Genomic DNA, 23,286 nt, shown 5'->3' with positions numbered 1-23,286 from the left:
ACGACAACTACACTTTTATTTCACAAAAATTGAAATGACGACGTCTGTGTGGTGATGGTATGGCCACACTTGTTTAATGACAGAAGACATGCATCATACCGGCAGCAGTAACAGATATAACCAAAGTTCACCATTTATCCGCGGGGATTACCTATATCCGTTGTTTGTAAAAAAAAAATAAGCTAGTATTTATAACTATATCAAGTCGACTGACGGTGTTTTTAAACTGAAATATTTTTTTAAATTTTGCAATTTGAAACCAACGTCTGTCTACAATATATCCCTAAATATCCTGTTTTTAAAAGTAACAACGGATATAGGTTACCCCACAGATAAAGGTGTACTATGGCCAGAGATACTGCTATCATTCAATCTATAAAACTCGATGGAAACATTTCCGGTGTTTTAACTTAATCATAAGACTTGAAATGGTCTACTTTTGTAAAAGACGTATGTTATTGATGTACTGTTCAGTGTCCCCGCAACATCACTGCCCAAATATTTATGAAGGATGTTTTGATACATTATGTAATTAAGTTTGCCCTTTTCATTGAATTTTCACCAGTTTCACACTGACAAGATGTAATCAAATCACATTTCTTCTTCTGTCCTTGTAGCTGAAGTTCTGCTTATCTATAGCAACATAAAAGCAATTTAATCGATGGCATTTTTAAGCTTTTTGAAACCCCAACCTTTTCTTTCAGATGCCAATTTTGCATAATTATCCTTGAATTTAACAAGCAGTGAAAAGAGGTGCATATAGTGATTTAGTTTATTTAATAGTTCTTTAATGACTTTGGGCATCTATAGTACAAAGAACAGGTAAAAGAGGTTAACAGACATGCCTATGCAAATACTTTTTGACATTTTTTCTTATTCTTGTCCCGGAAAAATCTTTTGGGTCCCTACCTTGCCCTGCGATATCTTTGATTTTGTTCTGTTCCTTGAAAAAGCATCAACATTTCTTTCAATCTCACATTAGAAAGTACAAAAGTCAGATATAGTTGAAAAAGGACGGCCTGATGTTTCTCAAAGCCATGGAAGGAACGGAGGTGCTGAAATATGGTGCATATTAAGAAAGATTTTGTAGGATGCCATCAATAAAATTAACTTTATGATGCCTCACAGACACCAAAACACCCAAAATCTAAGAGTATAATATATCACATGCACATGACTGGTGGTGCCTACAGCTTTTTATATTTCAACCTTGTACCACGGGTATCCTAGGCCTGCTTTTCCTATTTTTTGTTTGCTTCGTCTTCTCCTGTTAAATGTTCAATTTGATTCATCGCAGTCATTTTTTAATTAGCCAGATGACCTTCAGTTTTGCACAAGTGTAGGGTGGGCCAATATCCCGCGCCTTTTAAAATTTTTATTTTATTTTTTTTTTATGAAATGACTTTATTGAGATATATCCCCTCATATGCAGGTATTATACTCTGATGGCCTGAAATTTAGTACAGGGGTGCACTAAATTTTTTTCAAAGGATGCATGACAAATCTTTGACATAAACTAGTATACTTCAAATGATTTATTTTTTTTTTAGGATATTTTGGGATTTTCAGCTTGTCAGGCTGACCTAGAGGTTATTGACTCCATCGCTTGACATTGGTAGGTTTAAATTGACGAACTAAGGTCTCCACCTGACTGACTCAATTGTCCTATGCCAACAGTATTTTATTTAAACGTTTGGCATACACTACTTTAAAATTGTTTGTTTGAATGTTTGGGGCCATTTTTCATTAAAAATATGTTATCGGGAAGATTTCATTCATGCTCGGGGGGGGGGGGGGGGGTATCTTTACCTAAATTCAATTATGGACTGGGTTGATTATTAACAAGCCCATGTTTTAAGGGGAAATGTTTTGTGACTTGTGTATGTTACTATTTAACATGGGTTGCGCTGTAAGAGTCCATTCTTGTAAGGGTGGTTTTTAACATTAATTTGAGACAGGTGATTATGCACATTTGTTTTGGATGAAGGTTTTTTTGGGACTCCAATTTACATGAGGGTGTTGCAGGGAGAGAACATTCTTTCACGGAAGAGGGGATTTTTTTTAGAATTCAAATTTGGATTTTTGGTGACCGGATTGTGTTTTTGGACTTGTTCATCTTACATACGAGTACCAACGTATCGCTTGAAGGGTCCATTTTCGCACGAAATGAATTTTCTAAAGTTCAATTTTGGGCCATGTTAATAACATGCGAAGTAATTTTTCGTGGAAGTGTTTTCAAACTAATCGATTTTTAACGGAATTGCCTCACGAAGAGTTCATTTTCGAACGAGGTGGACTCTTTTAAAATCGACATAGGTGAGGATGGTTGAAATGTGCTGTATTTGCTCGCAAATGATTCCTTGTAGTTTGTAATGTGATTCCCGCTGATAAGTCTAAGCTAAATCTTTTCATGTAATATACACCTTGTAAGATAAGATTGAGTCTATTCCCTAGCAAAGTATTAAAGTCACCCTTTTCTCTAGGTCTTTTGCAGGTCAGTGACATTGACTAAATATTGTTCATTCTGTAACGGCAATTGTTAGGGAGATATTAATAAACGCATTGATTTGATTGTATGGATAACTTCCTCGGGAACTGTAGAATTGATACAAGCTTGGGAAAAACTATGGCAAAAAATTATGTTGTTTTCATCATGAAATTTAAGTGTTTAAAATGTTTTACAAAGGAATGACCTTACAGGCAATGGTATAGCATCTATAAGGTGAACGTTTTACAACAAAAGCAGTAGCTTACAATCTATAGAAAGCGGTTCATTGTACAGCTTTAGTCTACGTTTTTCACTTTTTTTTTTAAATTTACAGCATGCATTTGCTCAGTCATAGCTTCTTTGCACTTACAGTATAAGTGCAATTTTTTAAACGGGCGGAACGGGCGAATTCCATCCATGTGATGAAATCATCATAGCCTTAATAGTCCAATCGGATAACATGCTCACACCTTAAGCCCCCTTCACACGAGAGCACGAATGAGCCGGAATGCCGTCGGAATGAATTTGTTTTTCTATTCCTGGCAAATCCAGGCAATTCGTACTGTATTCCAAACATTCTTACTACATTCCAGATATTCGTCCCCGTTCTTTTGGCTAGCTAGAACGTTTTTGACATATCAAAAACTGTCGAGGCGCATTCGAAGTGGAGAAATATTGAATGGCATTCCAAGTGGATTCGAAGTGGATTCTGACTGTAGTCCGACCGCATTCTGTGGCATTCCAACATTATTTGAAACATTCTTATCTCATTCGATGGAGAACCGAAACCGCAAGCCACTTCGAATACTGCCCGAATGTGGCCAAAAGAGTATCTGGAATGCAGTACGAATTTCTAGAATACACTACGAATTTCCAGGAATAGAAAAGAATTTTCATTCTGACGGCATTCTGGCTCATTACTTCTCATGTGAAGGGGATATAAAGACCATTTGGAATTCCCACTCGGAATGGCCCCAAATGTGGCACGAATTTTGCAAATACTTAATTCCCGCAGGATCTGCTTGATTCCTGCTAATTCGGTTGCAGTGTGAAGGCCCTATTACGTGCATATGCAAGTAAGGTCAACTGAAATGTAGACTTGGTCAGGCTTTTCTTGTTAACTTAAAAAAGTGGAATTTTCTTTTGTCTCGGATTAGATTGCATCTGCGTTAGAAAAGTTAATGTTTTTTTTTTGTGCACTCGATTGCAAAGGGACTGACAATTCATTTCTAATGTGTGATGTTATAAAGTGGCTACCATGGCTAAACTGACCTGTGTTTTTTTGCATTATCATCACTGATCTGCTCAGGATCAAGAGATAAAAGGACGTGTTACCTACATAAACCATAAAATACTGATAAAGTTTCAAAATATATCGAAAACAGTCCCGTCCCCACACAAGAAACATAACCAGAACTCAAGCAATATCTAACACGCACTTAATTGAGCAATTGTCCCATATAGCTAACAGCTGGCTGATTATTCGTCCAATGTGTGGTACATATTTTTTAACAAACCCAAAGTCTAGTAGATATAATTTCTTGCTCAAAATAACACATTTTGGTTTCGATTTGTTTTCCGTTGTTGTCAGCAGTTTTTGGTTGTTGTCAGTGGTTTTCAGATATTGTCGACTTGTTTTCGGTTTGCTTTCGATTGTTGTTAGCATTTTTTCAGTTGCTTTGGAGTTGTTTGGGGTTGTTTTCAAGATGTTTCCTGTGTTTGGGTTATTAGTGAGAACAGCAGTACAGTGACAAAAAGTCAATATTGAAAACTACGTCTACTGTCTAAGATTTTGCTACGCCATACTTTTTAAAATTCTGGAAGACTTTGCTTTAGACATGCACTGAAAAGATGTCGAAGCACTACCTGGTGTAAAAAGCGCCCTGACTCAGAAATATTGTCCTTAACACATGTTTCGGTTTTGCAGGAAAAATTGGAGTTATATGCAGAGATAAAAAGAATACCATCAGCGTATTCAAGCTAATATTATGTTGATAAATTTTATCGGGCGAAAAGGGTTCCTAACACTTCCTAACACTTACGTATAAATGACACAAATCTTGAATTTGTGACCACCAAAATGCGCTTGCTTTGGATTCAAGTGGTTAAACCGTAACCTGTAGAATATTTGTTGTCAGAGATAGATTTTGATATAGCAATGCGCCTGTCCTTCTTATAGTTTTCTTTCCACTATTGTATTAAAAAAAACTACATTCCTCCTAAAATCACAAAACCCACTGTCTCAGAAAAAGGAATTAAACTTAACAAGTTATAGTTTAGAGTTATCCTTTAGACATATTCTACACTATTCTATACTATTTGCTTGTTTGTCACCGTTCATGTTACATTGTACCTTCAAGAATTTGCAATAAACTAAACTATATTGTATCCATAGCTTACTTTTTGTCTAAAGCTGAATATGTCCCACACTTAAATAGACTCCACATGCAAAATATGGTTAGGTTTACACCTGATAGGATTTCTTGCTTACCAAGTTGAAATGTAACGCAATATACATTTAGTTTTTGCTACAATGGGAACACGCTATTGTACCAACAGAACACCATTAAGCCCCACATTCAAGAAAGTTTTTTTCTTATAAACTGACACTACGATTTGAATGCTTTTTGTATGTGTGTATAGTATCGTTCAAGGTATACCAAAGCTCAAGTTAAGAGCCAACGTGACTTTAGATAATGCAGGGTTTTCCTCAGCCAGATTTCATTCATTTGCTGCATTCTTGATGACTACTTAGTCTGTCCGGGAAGTACCACCTTGCCATCTGTGATATAAGAAAATCATTTTGTCAATAGGGCAAAAGCATCATTGAATACACACTAGATAAATGTTGCTTGATGACATAATTGTTTTGATTGCATTTTGCGATGTTTGAGAGACATAACTGCTCAGTCACAAACTCACAGAGAATACCTGAGTATTGCATCAAAACATAATGCGAAATTTGTAATAAATGCAGTGTATGCGCCTTAGCGGCGGTCCATTGAACAGAAAATGCAAGGGCACATATACATCGTGGTCAACACCTGCCTGCCTAGTTGATTATGAAAACTCAATACATTATGCCAAAGCCATGCACGAGTACACTACTATAGTAACGACCTACCAGAAAATACTCGGACTTCGCACAGGGTCAGTACCCTGGAGGGCCCTGGAAGACGGATGCCCACATAGCGTCCCCGCATCCCCTGACAGGAGACGGAAATGGACGGCATGGTCAAGCCGATTCGATGGTCACCTCCACACTTAGGGTTCGTGCTGACCTGGTTGGAATCGCCGATGTGGATGTTGAAGGGGTTGATTCGGTCCGAGCAACACTCCTCTTGACGGTTAACGTTAAAGATGACCACACTGTAGACGTAGGAAACAGAGTACTGGCACGTGGGTCAGCAGTCTATACACAATGTATGTTCGAGTAAACTGTTGCTGTAAACACCACATGATATGTGTGTACACCTTCAAATCGCTGGATCCGCAGTCACTATACATCAATGCTAATCAATGCTAATACTATGACACTCAAGGCAATTAGTAGACACATTGGCTACCAGAGGCTTCTTGTAGCTGGTACTTAGCCGTATTATAGCTCCCGCAGGACAGAAGAGATTCGGGTAATGCGGCTGGGTACCAGGCTAGGATACTTGATGCTTTGTTCAATTCGAAATATGATAATCATAATCGGAGGAACCACCGACTGATGACTGATGACTGTCATGACTAATATGTAAACACACATATGTAACGCTAGATTACCTTTATCCGTGGGGTACTCCATATCCGTTGTTTAAAAAAAACCCAGTATATTTAATGGTATCAAGTCGATGGACATTATTTTCGCAATATTTTGAAAATAACCACAATGTTTTAAACATTTCACATGCTGAAAACCACCGTCCGTGAACTTGCTATCTGCAAATACCCAGCTTTTAAAACAACGGATTTAGGTTACCCAACGGATAAACATGAACTAGCGTTAGATATACGTACCTATCAACCGCATACGACTGACCGAGATCCACCCACCAGGTGGGATTCTCCTCTTGTTGAGTGTGTGCGCAGGAACCATCTGTCCATCTTGTAGAGGGGTTCCCGTCTACTGCAAGCCTGGCAGGTCCGCCGTCCGGACGCGTGGTTGTTTGAAACGCTAACATCCCCAGGGCGACATTAGCACCTATAAGAAAGAAGTAGAAAAAAGTCTTCTGGTTCACGGGATTCCAATCCGGGCCACCAGACCCCATACCCAACACCGCAAGCCACTACGCCAAAAGCTCAGAGCATTTCGCATGGTCAGTTTGGCGCCGCTTGAACTCCATTTTCACACTCCCCGCTTTACTTTTCAAGATTCGTCCTCGAATCTTCAAGGTCGATATCCCTGTGTAGCACATCTTTTAGCCTGTTACTCACAGGGTCGGCATGGGAATGAATATAAGTAATGTCAGAAAGGAGTAGAAACAGTCTCCTAGCTCCCGGGATTCAACCAGGGCCACCAGACCACAAACCGCTCGCACCGTAAACCACTACGCCAACAGCTAAGACGGAAATGGTTTCATAGCTCGTCTATGGTACATAAAGGCAAATATGTCTACGTTTCTTCATTAATAGCATGGCAAAACGTATAAAGACAAACTATCGTTACCATTTCGCAAAGGTTAACGTTTCCTTCTATAGGTTACTAAACATGAATCCCTTACCTGCTTGGAATCCTTGGAAGTTCAGTTCTTTGAGATATGGCTGATAGCCCGCGTGCGTCCTAGTGATCACGAACCTCCAATACTCTGCTGTTTCCCGGAAACCGCCGAACTCCTGGCGCTGAGTCGTCCCCTTCCTTACGTTACTAACTGACCTGACGTCCTCCCAGTTGTACGGACTATTACCCTGCGACTTTTGCAACTTGAAGGCTGCAACGTCATGATCGTTGTCTCCTCTGTTGTTGATTGCGATGCGGGTCAGAGTGTGAGGAGCTGCGAGATCGAGAATGATGTACCAGTTGTTGAAGTATCGGCCGGTATGCGTCATGGGGTTCCAGTAGGTTCCAGTGTTTCCATCCAACACTTTTGCGGCATCATACGTCACTCTGTTGTACACCCGCGGTGTGCCGGCAGATTCCACAACCCACGACGAATCCCGTTTCAACCATCCTGTGGAGGAAGATGGAAGAATCGTTAAACCCCCGTCACTAGGGGTGGGTACAGCTACAGGTACAGAAAATTCAGGTCCAGGTCCGGTTCAGGTATAGGGGATCAGGTCCAGTTCCGGACCTGAACCCGGACCTGATTCAGTATGTGGAGACTTGTGAACCGACGATACTCAAAACAATGGTCCATTTTGCTACAAAGAAATCTGCTTTGTAGAGTACTCGACTCCCACTGGCGTTCTAAAATCCAACAAGGCTATAACTGCCTCTGTAAGATTGACTGTAAAATTTGGTAGAAAGAACTATAAAACTCTACTCTACTTCGCTCTTGTAATTTTCTTTTACCAGTAATCCCAAAAACGTGTGAATGCCTAATCATATAATCTGTTCATTTTACAATAGGTCCAACATCCGTTCCACCGATTTTTATTGGTCTGTGACCAGAGGGTAAGCTCTGGCGACAAACCTTTAGTTTTATCACGTTTACGCGTGTTCGCATCTGTATCTGGTTGTTCCCGTCGTCTGATTCGTAAGTGGTTTGACAGGGCCTATGCACTGAGTTTGACGATGATGCACGTTTTTTTTGTTTTTAAAGCAGCTGGTTTTATGGCTTCACACTAGTCAAAAGCTTATCCCCGGTGACAGTTCATCATCAACAGCTGTTGTGGTATGTGTCATCGTGTGTGGGACATGGGGACCGCCATCTAATGTTCCACTAATGACCCTGTCAATCAAATGCCTCCTGTCGCCGTTTGCCAAGACCAGCCTAATTAGGCAAAGCTGGGTGAACGCACTACACAATGAGGCGTGTAAGAAATCTCGCCGCAAATGAAGTTATATTATATTCCCGGACTTCGACGATGAAAAAAATTACATCAAGTTCCTGTTCCGTGCTTCATACTTATTACGTCCATAACAGAAACATGTTAGTACTTGGTGCGTTAAATGTCAGTCTGCCTGTCGGTCATGTAGCACTTGTAGTTGTGTCTTCTCTGAATGTGCCTGTGTATTAGACCATCTGGTTACTTATCGTCACCATAAGATATACATGGCATAACTTTAGACTTTGACCACGTTATCTCCCAATCCATACCTGTTAAGGTCTTTAGCATTAAAATTCACATGGCACTGACATATTAAGCAACTTTAAATAAAACGATGAACCATGAAAAGAATCATTATAGATCATAAGCACAACGTCACACACCAAAGAAGACAAAACAACCAACATATACCAGACCGACGTCACAGACTATGTTACCTACGGTCACTTGTTTTTATAGTGCCTGTCTACTTGAATCATCATGCCCTACATATTTCTCACAACTGAGAAATCAAATTGATCCAAATGTTGGCATTCTACCAGGTTTGTATTGCAATATTTACGTGCAGTAACACCTACGATAGTCAATGCAGCCTGGGCAGGTGCAGTGATTTGCTGAATTCCCGCACAATCCATCTGAGGAACAGCAGGGCGTGTCTGATAATGGGTCACACTGTCCGGGATCGGCTCCTCGTGCCGGGTAGCTGCGGCCACATTTATGGTCTTCTCTCCACTTTGGCCCTGGTATGAAAAGAGTTAAAAGAATTTGAATAAGGGGACAAACATACAAGAGATTAATATATGTAGGGTTAATGGCCCGCCCCGAGGTGTATACGGTGCCATGATTCATGGACTATTCCTATAACCACCGAATGAATCCATGAATTATGGCCCCGTATACACCGAAGGAAAGCGAGTCATTAACGTCATTATCATATAGACATTGTCCGATACCTCAAGCCGTGACGACTCCAGAGGACGCATTCGCTTGTTACATAGTAGTATAGACGAGAGCCATGTTTTGTTCGTCCGGCCGCCATTTATCTTGCTAGTCGGGTCGGATTGCTGCTCTGCCTGCCTTCTAAACCTCCTTACCTGTGTGGCCAGGCGATAGAATCTCACCACCACTCCCTACACCTGCCGTAACGTCACTGTTTGCGATGTATTTCTTCGTACAAACGCGTATTCAATCTGCCGCCATTTTGTTCATCCGCGGTATGTGGTGGCTCTCATTCCCAGAGTTGTAAAATCTTCAACTCACAAATCATGGACAATGCTCTGAGAACGAGACCTATGTCCGTATATTTTTAACCAATGGGAACCGGGAAAAGCGGGTAGTACATGGGATATTAATGACCTGGGTTATGGAGAAATTGGAGCGTTCTGATTGGTCCTAGTATATGATAATCAAGCTTATAAAAGTGAGTGCTAAACCTTCAAGTTTATCTAAATGAATACTTACGATAGTCCCTACATACTGAGCAGGAGCAGTGTTTGGCTGTATTTCCACACCATCCAAATGACGAACAACAAGAATTATCACTATTTGGGTCGCACTGCCCTGGGTTGGCTGTCGGTGTTGTGTACCTTGGACCACAACGTAGGTCGTCCCTCCATTTTAATGTCTTAGCTAGAAAGAAAAAAAAATCGATTTTGGCTATACAGTAGAAGCCAGTTAATTGCACAACCGATTAACGCACACTTCTGTTAACTGCACGGAATCCCTGAATCCCAAAACGTTGGAATTGCGGTCCAGCAAGATAACTTCGCATTATTGCACCAGCCGGATAATTGCACCAAATGGACTGGCAAATAGGCCGTGCAATTAAGCGGTTTTCACTGTACAGTAAAACCTGCCCAAGACGACCATCCGTGGGACCGGAAAAAAGCGGTCGATTTGGACACGTGGTCGCTGAGAAGAGTATCGACTCAAAACATGCCCAATGCAAAGTATAAATGGTTTCCGTTGTGTTTAATGGCAAATAGCAAGCACACTGCACGCACGCAAAGAAGCGAGGTCTTTAATGTCAAATACAACACGCACACTGTAAACTTAACCCCAAGCTTTTATCGAGCTTTTATTCGATACAGTGTTTTAAAGCTCAATATTTGTACACTAGCGTTGTAGACGGTAAGAGAACTTTGATGCTGTCAGTTACCATACAAGCCTTTATGCGTCGCTGTGTTCTTGATCGCCGTATCTGAAATAACTACGGTGCACCTTTCGAATTCGATGCCCGGTACGTCCCGATAGCGTACTTACCCACGGGTGAATGTACAGTACAGTTGGACAAAAGCGCACTCACATAGATCTTTCTTAAAAAGGTATGAGCTACACAGATCTTCCTTTAAAAAGTATGAGGCTATATACGTTTCAGCATTCGTTCACTTTATAATGATATAGATTTAATATATTACAGTAGACTGCCCCATTGACCCAACCATTGACCACCGCCATCTTTGTTCTAAACATAACATCGAAATGGCAGTCAAAATCCGACGCAAACTGGCCGATTTCGGCACAAAATCGCGCTAGTTATCATCAAAAACCGATGAAAACCTCAATTTTGAAAATGATGCGGTCGTTATGGGTCCCAATTTGGGCCGGTCGCGGTCGCGTTGGCCAGGTGGTTGTTGAGAAAAGGTCGCTTAATGCTTAGGTCAATGGGAAAAAAATTGGGACCGAGAAAAAGCGGTCGAAATGGCCAGGTGGTCGCTGAGAAGAGGTGGTCGCTCGGGCAGGTTTGACTGTACTGTGTATGCAAATTTTGCAATAAACCAATATTGGATTTTTGAAGTTATTATGTCTTTTAGAACTTAAGTTACACAGGGGCATACAAGTTGCACTTACGTTCGCAGGTCACGCCATCGGCGGCCATTTGATGGGTAGTGACAGGACACGTTGAAACGCATCGGGTATGTCCATCATCGTCAAGGATGGAAAAGTCCTCACATATGCAGGTCACACCATTTGCAGCCGCTTTTTGTCCAGGCGGACATTCTGCCATACATCGGGTATTTCCATTTTCCAGGCGAATAGAAAAGTGCCGACACAAACGGCATTCGGTGTCGAGCTTTGATCCAGGAGACTTTGGAATGCATCCTGTATTGTAAGATAGGGTTTAATAAAGCCTCTGCTGACCGCATACTGAATGAAATTTTTCTTGAAATCTAGCAAACAAATTTTGAATGTCCCTTTAATACACAACACGCTTAGAAAATCTCACCGTTGCATTCCGGATGACAGTCTTCCACACACATGCCGTCCTTCATGACAGTTCCCCCTGTACATTCCATCTGTCCTGCGGCCCCTCCCTCGATGATCCTGGCGTCCATGATCTCTACGTCTTCTTCCCCACTTCCAAAGGAGTAGAATCGGATGCCCAATGGCTTACCATTATCATTGTAGACCATGTAGACCAAGCCCTTTTCCTGTCAACGAAAATGTTCGATATATTGCACAACTGCACACTATAATCAAAACGGCATTGGCGTAAGATACACAAAAAATAAGAAAATTTGTTCTGTATCTCTGAAATTCGTCGAATATCTTTCGAACCCAGCAGTGACGCAAGCTTGACGCAAGTGCTTAAAGGGGCATTCCACTCCGGAAGGGGTTGGTGTTTTCCAATAGATAATGTGTCAATGAATACATAATCAGCCGAATTTTGTGGAATTCACCTTGGGATGAATTCGAATTGCGCGATGCGTGTTTTGTTAAACAATATGACACTCACAAAACCCATGTAGACCCTACCCATGCATTCCCTGTACGCATAGACACTTTGTTTATAGTGCATATTTTCGGAATAAATGAGGATCGCTAAGCACACCGAGAAGGCAAATTGCTAATAAGATAGCAAAGAACACATAACAAGACGAGATTTCTTAGCGATCCTGAAATTAGTTTTGTAACCTTATTACCTTAAAGTTTTGCATTGTATTCAGCCATAGGATTAATTCAATTAGAGGGTACTTAGGAGTNGCTGAACTCCGTCTCTCTTTGTGTATATATATATATATATATATATATATATATATATATATATATATATATATATATATATATATATATATATATGTGTGTGTGTGCTTGCATATATATATGTATGTATATATATATATATATAACTAACTAACTGTAGTGATGAATGATGGATCGCACTGGAAGCGGAACTTTGTTAATGCTACAACTCGAGAAGAGTATGTATGTATATGTATGTATGTATGTCATCTCGACAGACTCCACATCTCTGACTTGTATGATCTGATAAAATCTGCGTACATTTGTGGCGCCCTGTGCAAAGAGAGGGGCGCTTCTCTAGTCATGTTGTTCGTTTGGAGTTAACTCTTTCACTGCTCATTACTTGGACATTTTGATTGAAGTGTTCTTTAACTTTGACTTTATTCACGTAGGTCACGGGCAGCAATTGCTGGTGTTGTGACCCATACATTAACACATGCTCTCTTATGTTTTAAATTTGTTCTAAATAAAAAGATATTTATGCTATTACTTTCAAAATGTTCTCAACATATATAGTCCAAAATATGTTAAAACTTTTACAGTCAAACCTTCCCGAGCGACCACCTCTTCTCAGCGACCACCTGGCCATTTCGACCGCTTTTTCTCGGTCCCGATTTTTTTTCCCATTGACGTAAGCTTTAAGCGACCTTTTCTCAACGACCACCTGGCCAACGCGACCGCGACCGGCCCAAATTGGGACCCATAACGACCGCATCGTTTTCAAAATTGAGGTTTTCATTGATTTTTTATGATAACTAGCGCGATTTTGTGCCAAGATCGTTGTAGAAAAATCCGAATTTAGTTGTTACGGAAGTTTTTTTAAAATCTATATCATTATAATGTGAATGATTACTGAAACGTATATAGCCTCATACTTTTTTTTAGGAAAGATCTGTCTAGCTCATACCTTTTTAAGAAAGATCTGTGTGAGTGCTTTTGTCCAACTGTACTGTACATTCACTCGTGGGTAAGTACGCTATCAGGACGTACCGGGCATCGAATTCAAAAGGTGCACAGTAGTTATTTCAGATCAAGAACACAGCGACGCATAAAGGCTTGTATGGTAACTGACAACATCAAAGTTCCCTTACTGTCTAAAACGTTAGTGTACAAATGCTTGAGCTTTAAAACACTGTATCTTATAAGAGCTTGATAAAAGCTAGGGGTTAAATTTACAGTTTACAGTGTGCGTGTTGTATTTGGCATTAAAGACCTCGCTTCTTTGCGTGCGTGCAGTGTGCTTTCTATTTGCCATTAAACACAACGGAAACCATTTATACTTTGCATCAGGCATGTTTTGAGTCGATACTCTTCTCAGCGACCACCTGTCCAAATCGACCGCTTTTCCCCGGTCCCCCGGGTGGTCGTCTTGGGCAGGTTTGACTGTATTCTTAATTGTAAGAACAATTCTGAACTACTGTGACTGAAATACTCTTTTATTTGAAATATTTCATACTTATCACAAATATTATTTAAAAAACCCTATCGGTGACTTTGAATAGACTCTACTTGGACATCCGTAGTGCCTTATGTGCCATGGAAAGTCTGTATGTTTTGAAGACTCCTTCCTTCGTCTTGTCCTCCCGATGAACCCGGAGGCATGATGTACGAACACACAGCTGATTTTGCTCCATCTGTTTGTTTATTTGTCTGTGGTAAAGTTTTGCTACTTAGCCCTTTGTAGCGCTCTCTGTGCCATTTGAAGCACCCCCTGTCTTGTCTTGTTCCCCCCGATGAAGCCAGAGGCGTGCACGAAAACGCACACATTGATCCCGCTGAGTTTGTTTTTTTATTTGTTTGTGGTAAACAGTCTCGCTACTTGGCCATTTGTAGCCCCCTCTGTGCCATGAGGAGCGCCCCCTGTCTTGTCTTGTTCCCCCCGATGAACCCAGAAGCGTGCACGAAAACGCACCCGTCGATCCCGCTGAGTTTGTTTGTTTGTGGTAAACAGTTTCTCTACTTTGCCCTTTGCAGCGCTCTTGTAACAGTTTTGCTACATTTGTAGTGCCCTCTGTGCCATGAGAAGCGCCCCCTGTCTTGTCTTGTTCCCGCCGATGAACCCGGAAGCATGCACGAACACGCAGCCGTCGATCCCGCTGAGTTTGCTTAGCTCGTCGTCCCTGACTCCTCGCCAGTCCTCGGGGAGGGGCAGTCGGCTCTGGAAGGACTGCGTTTCCATGGGAACGCACTGCACGCGCCAGTTTCCGTTCTGGTCTGCGTACAGCACGTACTTGATAGATGGCTCCACCTGTAGTAGGGAATTGAGATTCAGAATTTTACCAGGTATTTTGAAATTTATAACCCTTAGGCCACACCAATTTAATTTCTTGGTTCACGGATTTTTTCATAAAAAATATGGAGCGAGAGGGCGAAATAAAAATAAAAATAAAAATTGTAAAATGGTTGGGGTAAAGGTAACGGCTAATCCGAAACATGAAGAAAAAAAGTTTTAGCTTGAAAAAAGTACAAAAACACTATTTTTGTACAGTAACAGCACCTGTACCCACATTTTAAGGAGCTTATGATATAAAGGCCAATTTGCTACACCAGAAAGTTGGTGAATGGTTTCATTAATGGTGAAAATTTGCTGAGTGGTAATTTTTATTTTTTTTTCCAAAAAATAGGAGCGAGCGAATCCGTGAACCAAGAAATTAAATCGGTGTGGCCTTAGATAGCTATTTCTTGCATTTTCCTGCTAAAGTTTTCTACCTTTTGTTACAAAACAGCAGAAAAGCTCCCTACGCTGGTTGAAACAGTCTATGGGGGTCCAAATCACAGCTTAAGGGATACAAATCACAGCAAAGGGGATACAAAACCCTGTTCCAGTAGCATCCGAAAAGACCCTGGAATTCATTTCATTTCATTTTATTACATTTCATTTCTACCCGTTTCACACACCTGCATCTCTTGCTCCAGTTCGAACAGGTGCTCCTTCCACGGGCACACCTGTTCCATCACGATCACCTGTCCGCTCTGGTCCACGCCGTGTCTCGCCTCCAGCGCATCTCGCACCTGGAAGTAAGGGAGTGAGTGTGTGTGTGAGTTTAACTCACAGGAACAGTCCAGTTCCCTATGTCAGTTATGAAGCTATCTTTTTAAATGTACAGTAACTGTAATATTTGTCTGTATGATTCTGTGATTTACTGTGAGTACCATTCTCGGCAATGAAATCTTTTGCATGCCTCCGTGGTTAGCAAGGGAAAGGATAGAGCCATTGGTCTTTCATTTGTTTTATTAGGATCTCCATTAGTGGTACATTGTACCACTATTCTTCCTGGAGTCCACACTACAGGGGATGGTACTAAGGCCATCTAAATCTTTGATTACCTAGCACGAACATGGAAGATAACCACCAGCCCCAGGCAACTACCTCCAGTCACAACACAAGCCACAGTCCTTTGACTCCAGTCCACACATGATTAACCCCACTCTGTCCTCAGCAACCATTTTCCTCAGTACTTTGAATGGTTGCTGAATCCAGATTTGACTGTATGTAACTGTCACCTGGTCACCCACACTACAATACTAGATAACAAACCAGAAAAAATACAGATCAAAATCTGTTCAAGCACCTGAACCTAAATCTGTTCATAGCTGATCATAAATCAGCTCCTCGTAATTCAGCCCCTGGCTGTGAAGAGGGAGTATTCAGCTCACCCAATAATAAGTTCACTCATTCACAATCACTCACTAACTCACTATCCGGTTTACCAATCACTCATAATAAACCATTTCTACTCACCAGTTTCCTGCCCGGCCACCAGGCCTGGCTGTAGTACCGCACGCGATCCTCGAACTCTTCCCCGACCATGGCCATGGCCTTGTGGAACCGTTCTGTCGTGTCCTGGTCCGCCTCGTTCCAGGCCGGGTTCAGCCGCCCCACGCGGGCGCTCAGGTTTGTCGTCATCAGGTACCGCGGGGTGCCGTCGAACTGCGAAACGCCGTTGTCGATCGCATCAATCTCCTCAATCAGGTTCTGGAAAAAAAACAAGTAGAAACTACAGGGCTCGAAATACCTTTTTCTGAATACCAATGTTCAATGTTTGAAATTCACCTGCACCAGACAAATTTTACCTGCACCACTCTGAATTTAGCCTGTAGGAAGTATGGATCATACTAAAATTGTTAAGGAACCATTGCTATTGTTTCTTTCATAATTTATAGGTGGCAACAGTCAATGCAGGTAATAACAATTCATATACACCTACATCATAGTAAATTTATGTATAAAACCCAGTACATGGACCTGTGCAGGTTAGTTGCAGGTAGACATCAGAAATACCTGCACAGCCCTAATTTTACCTGCACTAACCTGCATATGCAGGAGGTATTTCTAGCCCTGAACTAGAAAGGCAACATTTTTTGGCAAAAATGCAAAATGTTTTCCCTCAATACTATATTAGGTTCACCCTAAAGTAGTTTGTGCGAGTGAAAAAAAGAATTGGGGCTCTAAATCTTAACTTAAAAATCTCAGAAACTCTGCACCCTGAAAGGTGGATGCCCCCGGACCCTACCGCGCTAAGAAATTTGGACTTCCTACAATAAAATCTCAGACCCTACCTGGTAGACCTTGTTGTACACAACGTTGCAGAGTTTCTTGTCTGCCCCGTCCCCCAGCATGTGTGCAATGATCTCCTGACCAAAGTGCAGGTACACCAGCCCGGCACTGCTCAGTTTGGTCACCCACGGCTTCTCTGGTGAAAGGCTGTTCATGGTCTCGTTAAACGTGCGCTGGTGGTGGTCGTATCTGTGGAACAATAGAGTGTTTTATTCTCTAGCTTCAGCTTTTTCTCTGTCCCATGCATTGTCTAGGAGCCCATGTTCTTAATTTTTGTTGTTAAACCTGTTATTTTGAGCTTTAAAAAATACATTTTCATCAATTCTATGCCATGATGACAGATGTTCAGATTTTGGTGCAGATCTTTGGTACAGAAGTTCAGATATAGATATAGATACAGCAGATGGGGCATTACACAAAAAGGCAGCCATACTAGTAGATAATTTGCTTGTTTGAACCTAAATGTTTATTCATGAAAGCTCAAATCAGCCTGTAGGCCGCTCTTTATTGAGGTACAAAATGTAATGAAGGAAGAGGCAAGGGTCATACGATGTATGTAACAAAGATATGGTCCTGAGGAGTCTTACAAGCCTAATAAAAATACTATAATATACACAATTTTACATACATGGTACAAAATACATAAAAATGGGTAGTAATAGCAAGAGACATGATTCGAGTCCATTCATTTTGCCTTCGGTCCTTTCCGTTACGTAAAGAGTATCTTAAATAAAACCTGTGAGTGGCGGGGTCGTATTGTCCGCCGACATCCACCACAATATCGCAGGCGGCCAGCACGTCGGGTTTGCGGGAGCGGACGATGTCGTAGTCGCGGTAACGCGGGAGTTTCCTCAGCAGGTAGCAGGCAAGAGCCTCGTCACAATGGAATGTGCCGTCGTGGGTGCCTGGCAACGGGAAAAAAGATATAATTAAAACCAGAAGTTCTGCTGCAGTACTGAGGAAAGCTGCCAGGAGTCCTTAAATCTAATCATTTCTTTGATGGGTCAAGACTTTACCATACACGGAAATTAATGACTTTAGACATTACCTGAGCACAGCAAGATTTTGGTCCAGCCACTATTTTGTAGAATCAAAATCAAATTTTGCTTGACCCCTATCTGTAAAATCCAACCTATTCAACATGGGTACTAGTAGTAGTACTACTAGTTAGATGACCTCTTCACCCCCACCACCCTCTTAATAGGACCCTCTATATCTATTTTTATTTTCTATACGCCCGTTAATAACCATGCCCAGTTCAGAATCATGTCTAGCACAATCTTCACATATAAAACTAAAGTCAAAGTCAAAGGTATATGGTCTAGTGGTTAGGATTTATTAAATAAACACCACTGTTACAGGTATACAGGAAGTGTGATCATGATTTGGCGCTCTCACCGCCAAGGTCCGGGTTCGATTCCCGGTGTGGGAACCAGGGAAACAACCAGAGGGGCGAGTAGAACAGAACCCGGGATCGAACCGGGGTCGGCAGATTACAAATCACGACCGCTATCGCTGTCGCCACAAAAGCTCTAGAGCCCTTGGGCAAGCACAGTTACAGCATGTGTGTGATCATGATCGCATCCACCAAGGAGGTTAAACCTCCTTGCGTAATAGAGTAAACGACAATATAAAACAACTACCTATCTGCTTCCAGTCTCCGTCTTCCCGCGGCTTCTTGTTGGGCTGAGACATCTTGCAAATCTGTCTTGAGACAGGGATAGCTATAACTTGAGCGGTAAGGCGCCGACTGGCGACAACAAAGGCCCGTGAAACAGCAATGGTGGCCGGTAAAGGTGGGAGGGGGGCACACATGTGGTGCGGGCCGGTGTGCAACTCACATCCTTCCGCGGTCAACAAAATAATCCTTAAACATTTTGTCTCAAATGTCGATAACTGCATATACTAGAATTAATCATTATAAACCAAAATCGTATACGATGGATAAGGCATGCAATATTTGATTCATTTTGTGGATCTGATCGTGAAATATCCGATGTGTTTTAGGCAAAAGGTCAAAAGTTAAAGGTCACCGTTGGCTTGCTCACTGATATGACGTCTTGTATTGTTCCACGTTTGCTACCTTTCGTAAGTAGAGTAGAGTAGAGTAGAGTTCTTCAGGCTCAGGTAGGAACTGCAGTTCCAGTTCCAGTAAGTACTAAAAGTATTTTGTCTGGCGCGTTCGTTGTTTTATTGTTTCGCTAGATTTGGTCTCTATGTGCTGAGTGCCACTGGGTTCAGGTTCGTTGATAACCCCCCATGGTTTGGTGAGACTCCGGCCGGGGTGATTAAAAAATTTTATTTTTTGGTTGACAGAAAGTGGGTTATGTTATAATAATAATCATCTGGTGTATTTTGCCAGCCAGTAGGTACCCCAAGTATGAGTAATGAGGCTGTTTAACGTGGTCGATGCACCTCCTCGAGCACGGGACCCCCGTTTTACGTCCCTCCCGGAAGACGATTTCGTGGAAAACTTCGAGGGTCGGTACGAAATGGCATGTTTATTCGAATTAATCAACAACATCTGTAAAATTGGTCAATCTCATGTTACCAATAACATTTCTTTTGATTTGACCAAGGACATTGTATGATTTGACGTACAGAATTACGAAATGGTATGCAGGTATGCAGGTATTTACAATTTCGTGTAACAATACCTTGGTGTTGGCAAAATTGGCATGTTATCAGAAGACAGAAGAGACTAGAGTGGGCCCGGGTGAAAATACAAATGACATAAAATAAAATGGCATAAAAAATAGACAAATTGCATATGAATGATAAACAGGCAGAATGTATTTTCTTGTAATTTTATGCTATCTATTTATAATATTCAAACTTAAACATATCTTTGGAAATTTGCTACATAATTTGAAATTTGCCATCAACTTATGTTTTGACTGTTATTTTTGTTTTGTTTTTTATCTTCAGGCAGAGACAGACAGCGAGGACCAGACAGGTACGGCAGGTGTGAACAGGCCAGAGGAAAGGTGAGCTCAGGTGTCACTACAAAATGCACCATCCATAGGTAGAACATATTCAGGGTTCTCGCCAGAGCATATATGCTGTGATTTGTATCCCCTATACTGTGATTTGTATCCCTTATGTTGTGATTTGTATCCTTTATGCTGTGATTGGGCCCCTATGCTGTGATTTGTATCCTTAATGCTGTGTTTGGGGCCCCTATGCTGTGATTTGTATCCCTTATGCTGTCATTGGGACCACTATTGGTTCCCTGTGACACCATCAAGTAAGGATCAATGTTTGATTTAACTACCTGGTGGCAGGTTTCAAGAGCTGGAAGTATGATATTGGGTGGTTTGATGTTCAATAATTAGAAGGATGTATACTAGTATTTGGTGCAAATGTCTATGTTCATTGAATGATACTACAGAAAAATGTTGTATTTGGGATTTTGTTACATCCAGCTACAGTAAAGCAGATTCAAATTTATTGCTTTTTATTCCTTTTAACATAGCGTCACACTGGAAGATCCTGGGACAGAAACGAATGAATCCCATTCAGTGCTGGAATCTACCTTGGATCAACATGCAAAACACACTGGAGAGAAGCCCTACATGTGTGGGGAGTGTGGGTACAGGACAGTTCAAAAGTCCACCTTATCCCAACACATGAGAACTCACACGGGAGAAAAACCCCACAAGTGTAACCAGTGTGACTATACCTCAGTACGGAAATCTAGTTTGGCCCGACATCATCTTGCTAAACATACTGCAGAGAAGCCCTATAAATGTGGGGAGTGTGGATACGGGACAGCTCAAATGTACCACTTATCCCAACACATGAGAATCCACACAGGAGAAAAACCGTACAAGTGTGACCAGTGTGACTATTCTGCTACACAGAAATGGAATTTGGACCAACATCTAAGAAAACACAGTGGAGAGAAACCCTACATGTGTGGGGAGTGTGGGTTCAGGACAGCTCAAAAGTCAACCTTATCCACACATATGAGGACCCACACAAAACCCTACAAGTGTGACCACTGTGACTATTCTGCAGCACAGAAATCCAGTTTGGACCAACATCTAACACAACATACCGGTTAGGCCTGACTTATCCCAATGCAGGAGAAAAAACACAGGAGACAAACCCTTATGTCAAAGTGGGGGTGGCTGAGGTCCCGGGCTAAGGCGGGCGGGCCTCTTTATGTATGGCTGTTATGACCGTGAAAGGCAGGGCATTCCACTTCGGTATTGTGCAGAGGAAAGAATATTTCTATTATTATTATTAGATATGTATATCACAAGTTCATCTGAAGTTTTGTAAGTCGTTATTAGGCGTAAGAAAAAACTCAAGTAATCTTGCAACAAGGGCAGAACTAGGCAGGTATCCTCTATGGATCGAAATATATACTAGATTGTATTCATATTGCAAAAGATTAGTTAAAGAAGTGCCAAGAAATAGCCTACAATTTGAAGCTTTTCTTGTACAGCAGGACTTACACAGTCGCAACATACTATGCTGGCTTTCCAATGTTAGTAAAATCCTGGAGGGTTTTGCCTATTTTTTTATTAATAATGATCGCAACACATCTTTCGCTCAGTCCGAAGTAAACCAAAGACTGAAAGACAACTTTGTTCAAAATTTTTACTCCGAAATGAATTCTCCTGGCATGAAGGAAAACCAAGGTTATAAGTTAAGAACCTACAGAAAATTCAAGCTTACCTATGTCAGGCTATGAAAGAGAAAAGTACCTAGAGACAACAAATTTTAGCTATCGCCGAGCCATGACTAAATTAAGGATCAGCGATCACCCATTGCAAATTGAAGCTGGCAGATACGCCCAATCTCCTCTTGACGATAGAATATGCATGTTTTGTAATAAGAATGTCAGATATATAGAAAATGAAATGCACTTTGTGCTAGAGTGTTCTCTGTACAATGATATGCGTAATAGCCTTGTTAGTGTTAATCAATAAATAAATAAAATAAATATTCGGTGGTTATAGCAAAGGACCACTCGTTATGACACCATATACACCGCGGGGCGGGTCATTAAGCCTTAAAAACACGTCATTGTCATTATATCATGTATAGCTCTCAAGTCTTTAATGACCTCCTAGGAGCTATAGGACATGAGAAACTCGAGAGCTACATGTATAATACAGCTGGATGTCGGATGTTGGTGGCTCCCTAGGGCGCACCTCTGGTCTGGTTTAAATAAAGTAGTAGTATCAATATTAATGTCACAACTTTGGACTAGCAACATATAGCTGAAAACATATACACTGGTTGATTATTGATATTTTTAGCATTTGTCTTATGTGCCCCAACACGGTACGCTTTTTCTTTCGCTCAAACTCATGGCGCTCCATCGCTAGTTGCCTGAGAGTGGTCAAATTTTGATGACTGAATTTTTACACATAGATTTGAACAACATACTTGAATAAGAAATGCATTCATGTGGTTCATGAACCTTTCGCGCTGCATGTTACAAGCGGCAAACACTGTGAGACAATTTCGTGTATGTAACCTTCCAATTTTGTGCTACGCTGGACAGTGTGCCTAACTCGGTACGCTTTTTTTACAGTTTGCTCTCTTCAGAAGTAAGTGGTAAATTTAAATACACAGAAAAAAAAATTAATAGTATAATATTTTAGCTTTCTTTTGACAGTTAAATCGTGACTGTATGTACTTTTTGTCTCACATGAGGAAGGCTGTACCTAGAACAATAAAGCTGATGTGTTTACGGCAATGGGCTGAATGCACTGATTGTGAATGCCCGACTAAAAATAAAAAACATTACGAAAAAACCACACCGCCAACATCAACAAAACTCTGTCTGATTATATGAAAATATCATCTACATCTCTCTATCAAGTCTTATTTTCATAGACAGCATGAATCATTTGTCACAGTCAAATAAATCTTTGGAGCGTTCTCTAGTCTGCCACCTTCACGGCCACACTCCCTTGGGAGTACAATGGTGGCAATGTCGCTTCCTTTTGCTTGCTTTTCTACTCAACAAACATTTGAAGACCCATATTCATAGTGTTTTATGGAGCTTTATTTATGTGTATCATGGCAGTTGTGTGACTGCTTGAAACAGTTCGTATAGTAAGCGAAACGAGCCGCCAATACGCAGAGGCCGGTGACTGCAGTGATTCAGCACTGTCAACATTACTGTTAGACTTCTGTTTAAAAAAAAAAAAATGAAGTAAATTTGTTAAAGTATACTTGGAATGCAAATTGAAGCTGTGTGCATGGAGTTGGTTTATTT

General features: G+C 41.2%; 4 protein-coding genes across 4 annotated transcripts; 1 reads left to right on the top strand and 3 right to left on the bottom strand.

The window, feature by feature from the left end:
- Positions 1-3,522: 3,522 nt before the first annotated feature.
- LOC118420132 lies at positions 3,523-7,830 on the bottom strand. The gene is made up of 5 exons (XM_035826838.1): positions 7,809-7,830; positions 7,198-7,644; positions 6,494-6,677; positions 5,613-5,857; positions 3,523-5,270 (listed from the first exon to the last, which is right to left on the bottom strand). Exons 1-5 carry the CDS (start codon positions 7,828-7,830, stop codon positions 5,236-5,238), a joined length of 933 nt encoding a protein of 310 aa, XP_035682731.1. The 3' UTR covers positions 3,523-5,235.
- A 3,455-nt stretch (positions 7,831-11,285) lies between these two features.
- LOC118420131 lies at positions 11,286-11,878 on the bottom strand. Its single transcript, XM_035826837.1, has 2 exons — positions 11,691-11,878; positions 11,286-11,566 (listed from the first exon to the last, which is right to left on the bottom strand). Exons 1-2 carry the CDS (start codon positions 11,875-11,877, stop codon positions 11,286-11,288), a joined length of 468 nt encoding a protein of 155 aa, XP_035682730.1. The 5' UTR covers position 11,878.
- A 2,024-nt stretch (positions 11,879-13,902) lies between these two features.
- LOC118419329 (MYG1 exonuclease-like) lies at positions 13,903-18,890 on the bottom strand. Its single transcript, XM_035825692.1, has 6 exons — positions 18,689-18,890; positions 17,782-17,950; positions 17,048-17,234; positions 16,230-16,463; positions 15,386-15,499; positions 13,903-14,735 (listed from the first exon to the last, which is right to left on the bottom strand). Exons 1-6 carry the CDS (start codon positions 18,858-18,860, stop codon positions 14,481-14,483), a joined length of 1,131 nt encoding a protein of 376 aa, XP_035681585.1. The 5' UTR covers positions 18,861-18,890; the 3' UTR covers positions 13,903-14,480.
- Positions 18,891-19,472: 582 nt separating this feature from the next.
- Positions 19,473-21,368, top strand: LOC118419328 (zinc finger protein 525-like). The gene is made up of 3 exons (XM_035825691.1): positions 19,473-19,526; positions 19,974-20,032; positions 20,521-21,368. The coding sequence occupies exon 3, from the start codon at positions 20,621-20,623 to the stop codon at positions 21,110-21,112; it is 492 nt and encodes a 163-aa protein (XP_035681584.1). The 5' UTR covers positions 19,473-19,526; positions 19,974-20,032; positions 20,521-20,620; the 3' UTR covers positions 21,113-21,368.
- Positions 21,369-23,286: the final 1,918 nt, after the last annotated feature.

The sequence above is a fragment of the Branchiostoma floridae genome, chromosome 7 (assembly GCF_000003815.2).
Source record: "Branchiostoma floridae strain S238N-H82 chromosome 7, Bfl_VNyyK, whole genome shotgun sequence".
Lineage (NCBI taxonomy): Eukaryota > Metazoa > Chordata > Leptocardii > Amphioxiformes > Branchiostomatidae > Branchiostoma > Branchiostoma floridae.
Note: the sequence above shows the minus strand (reverse complement) of the source record. Positions and strands in the feature narration are given on the sequence as shown.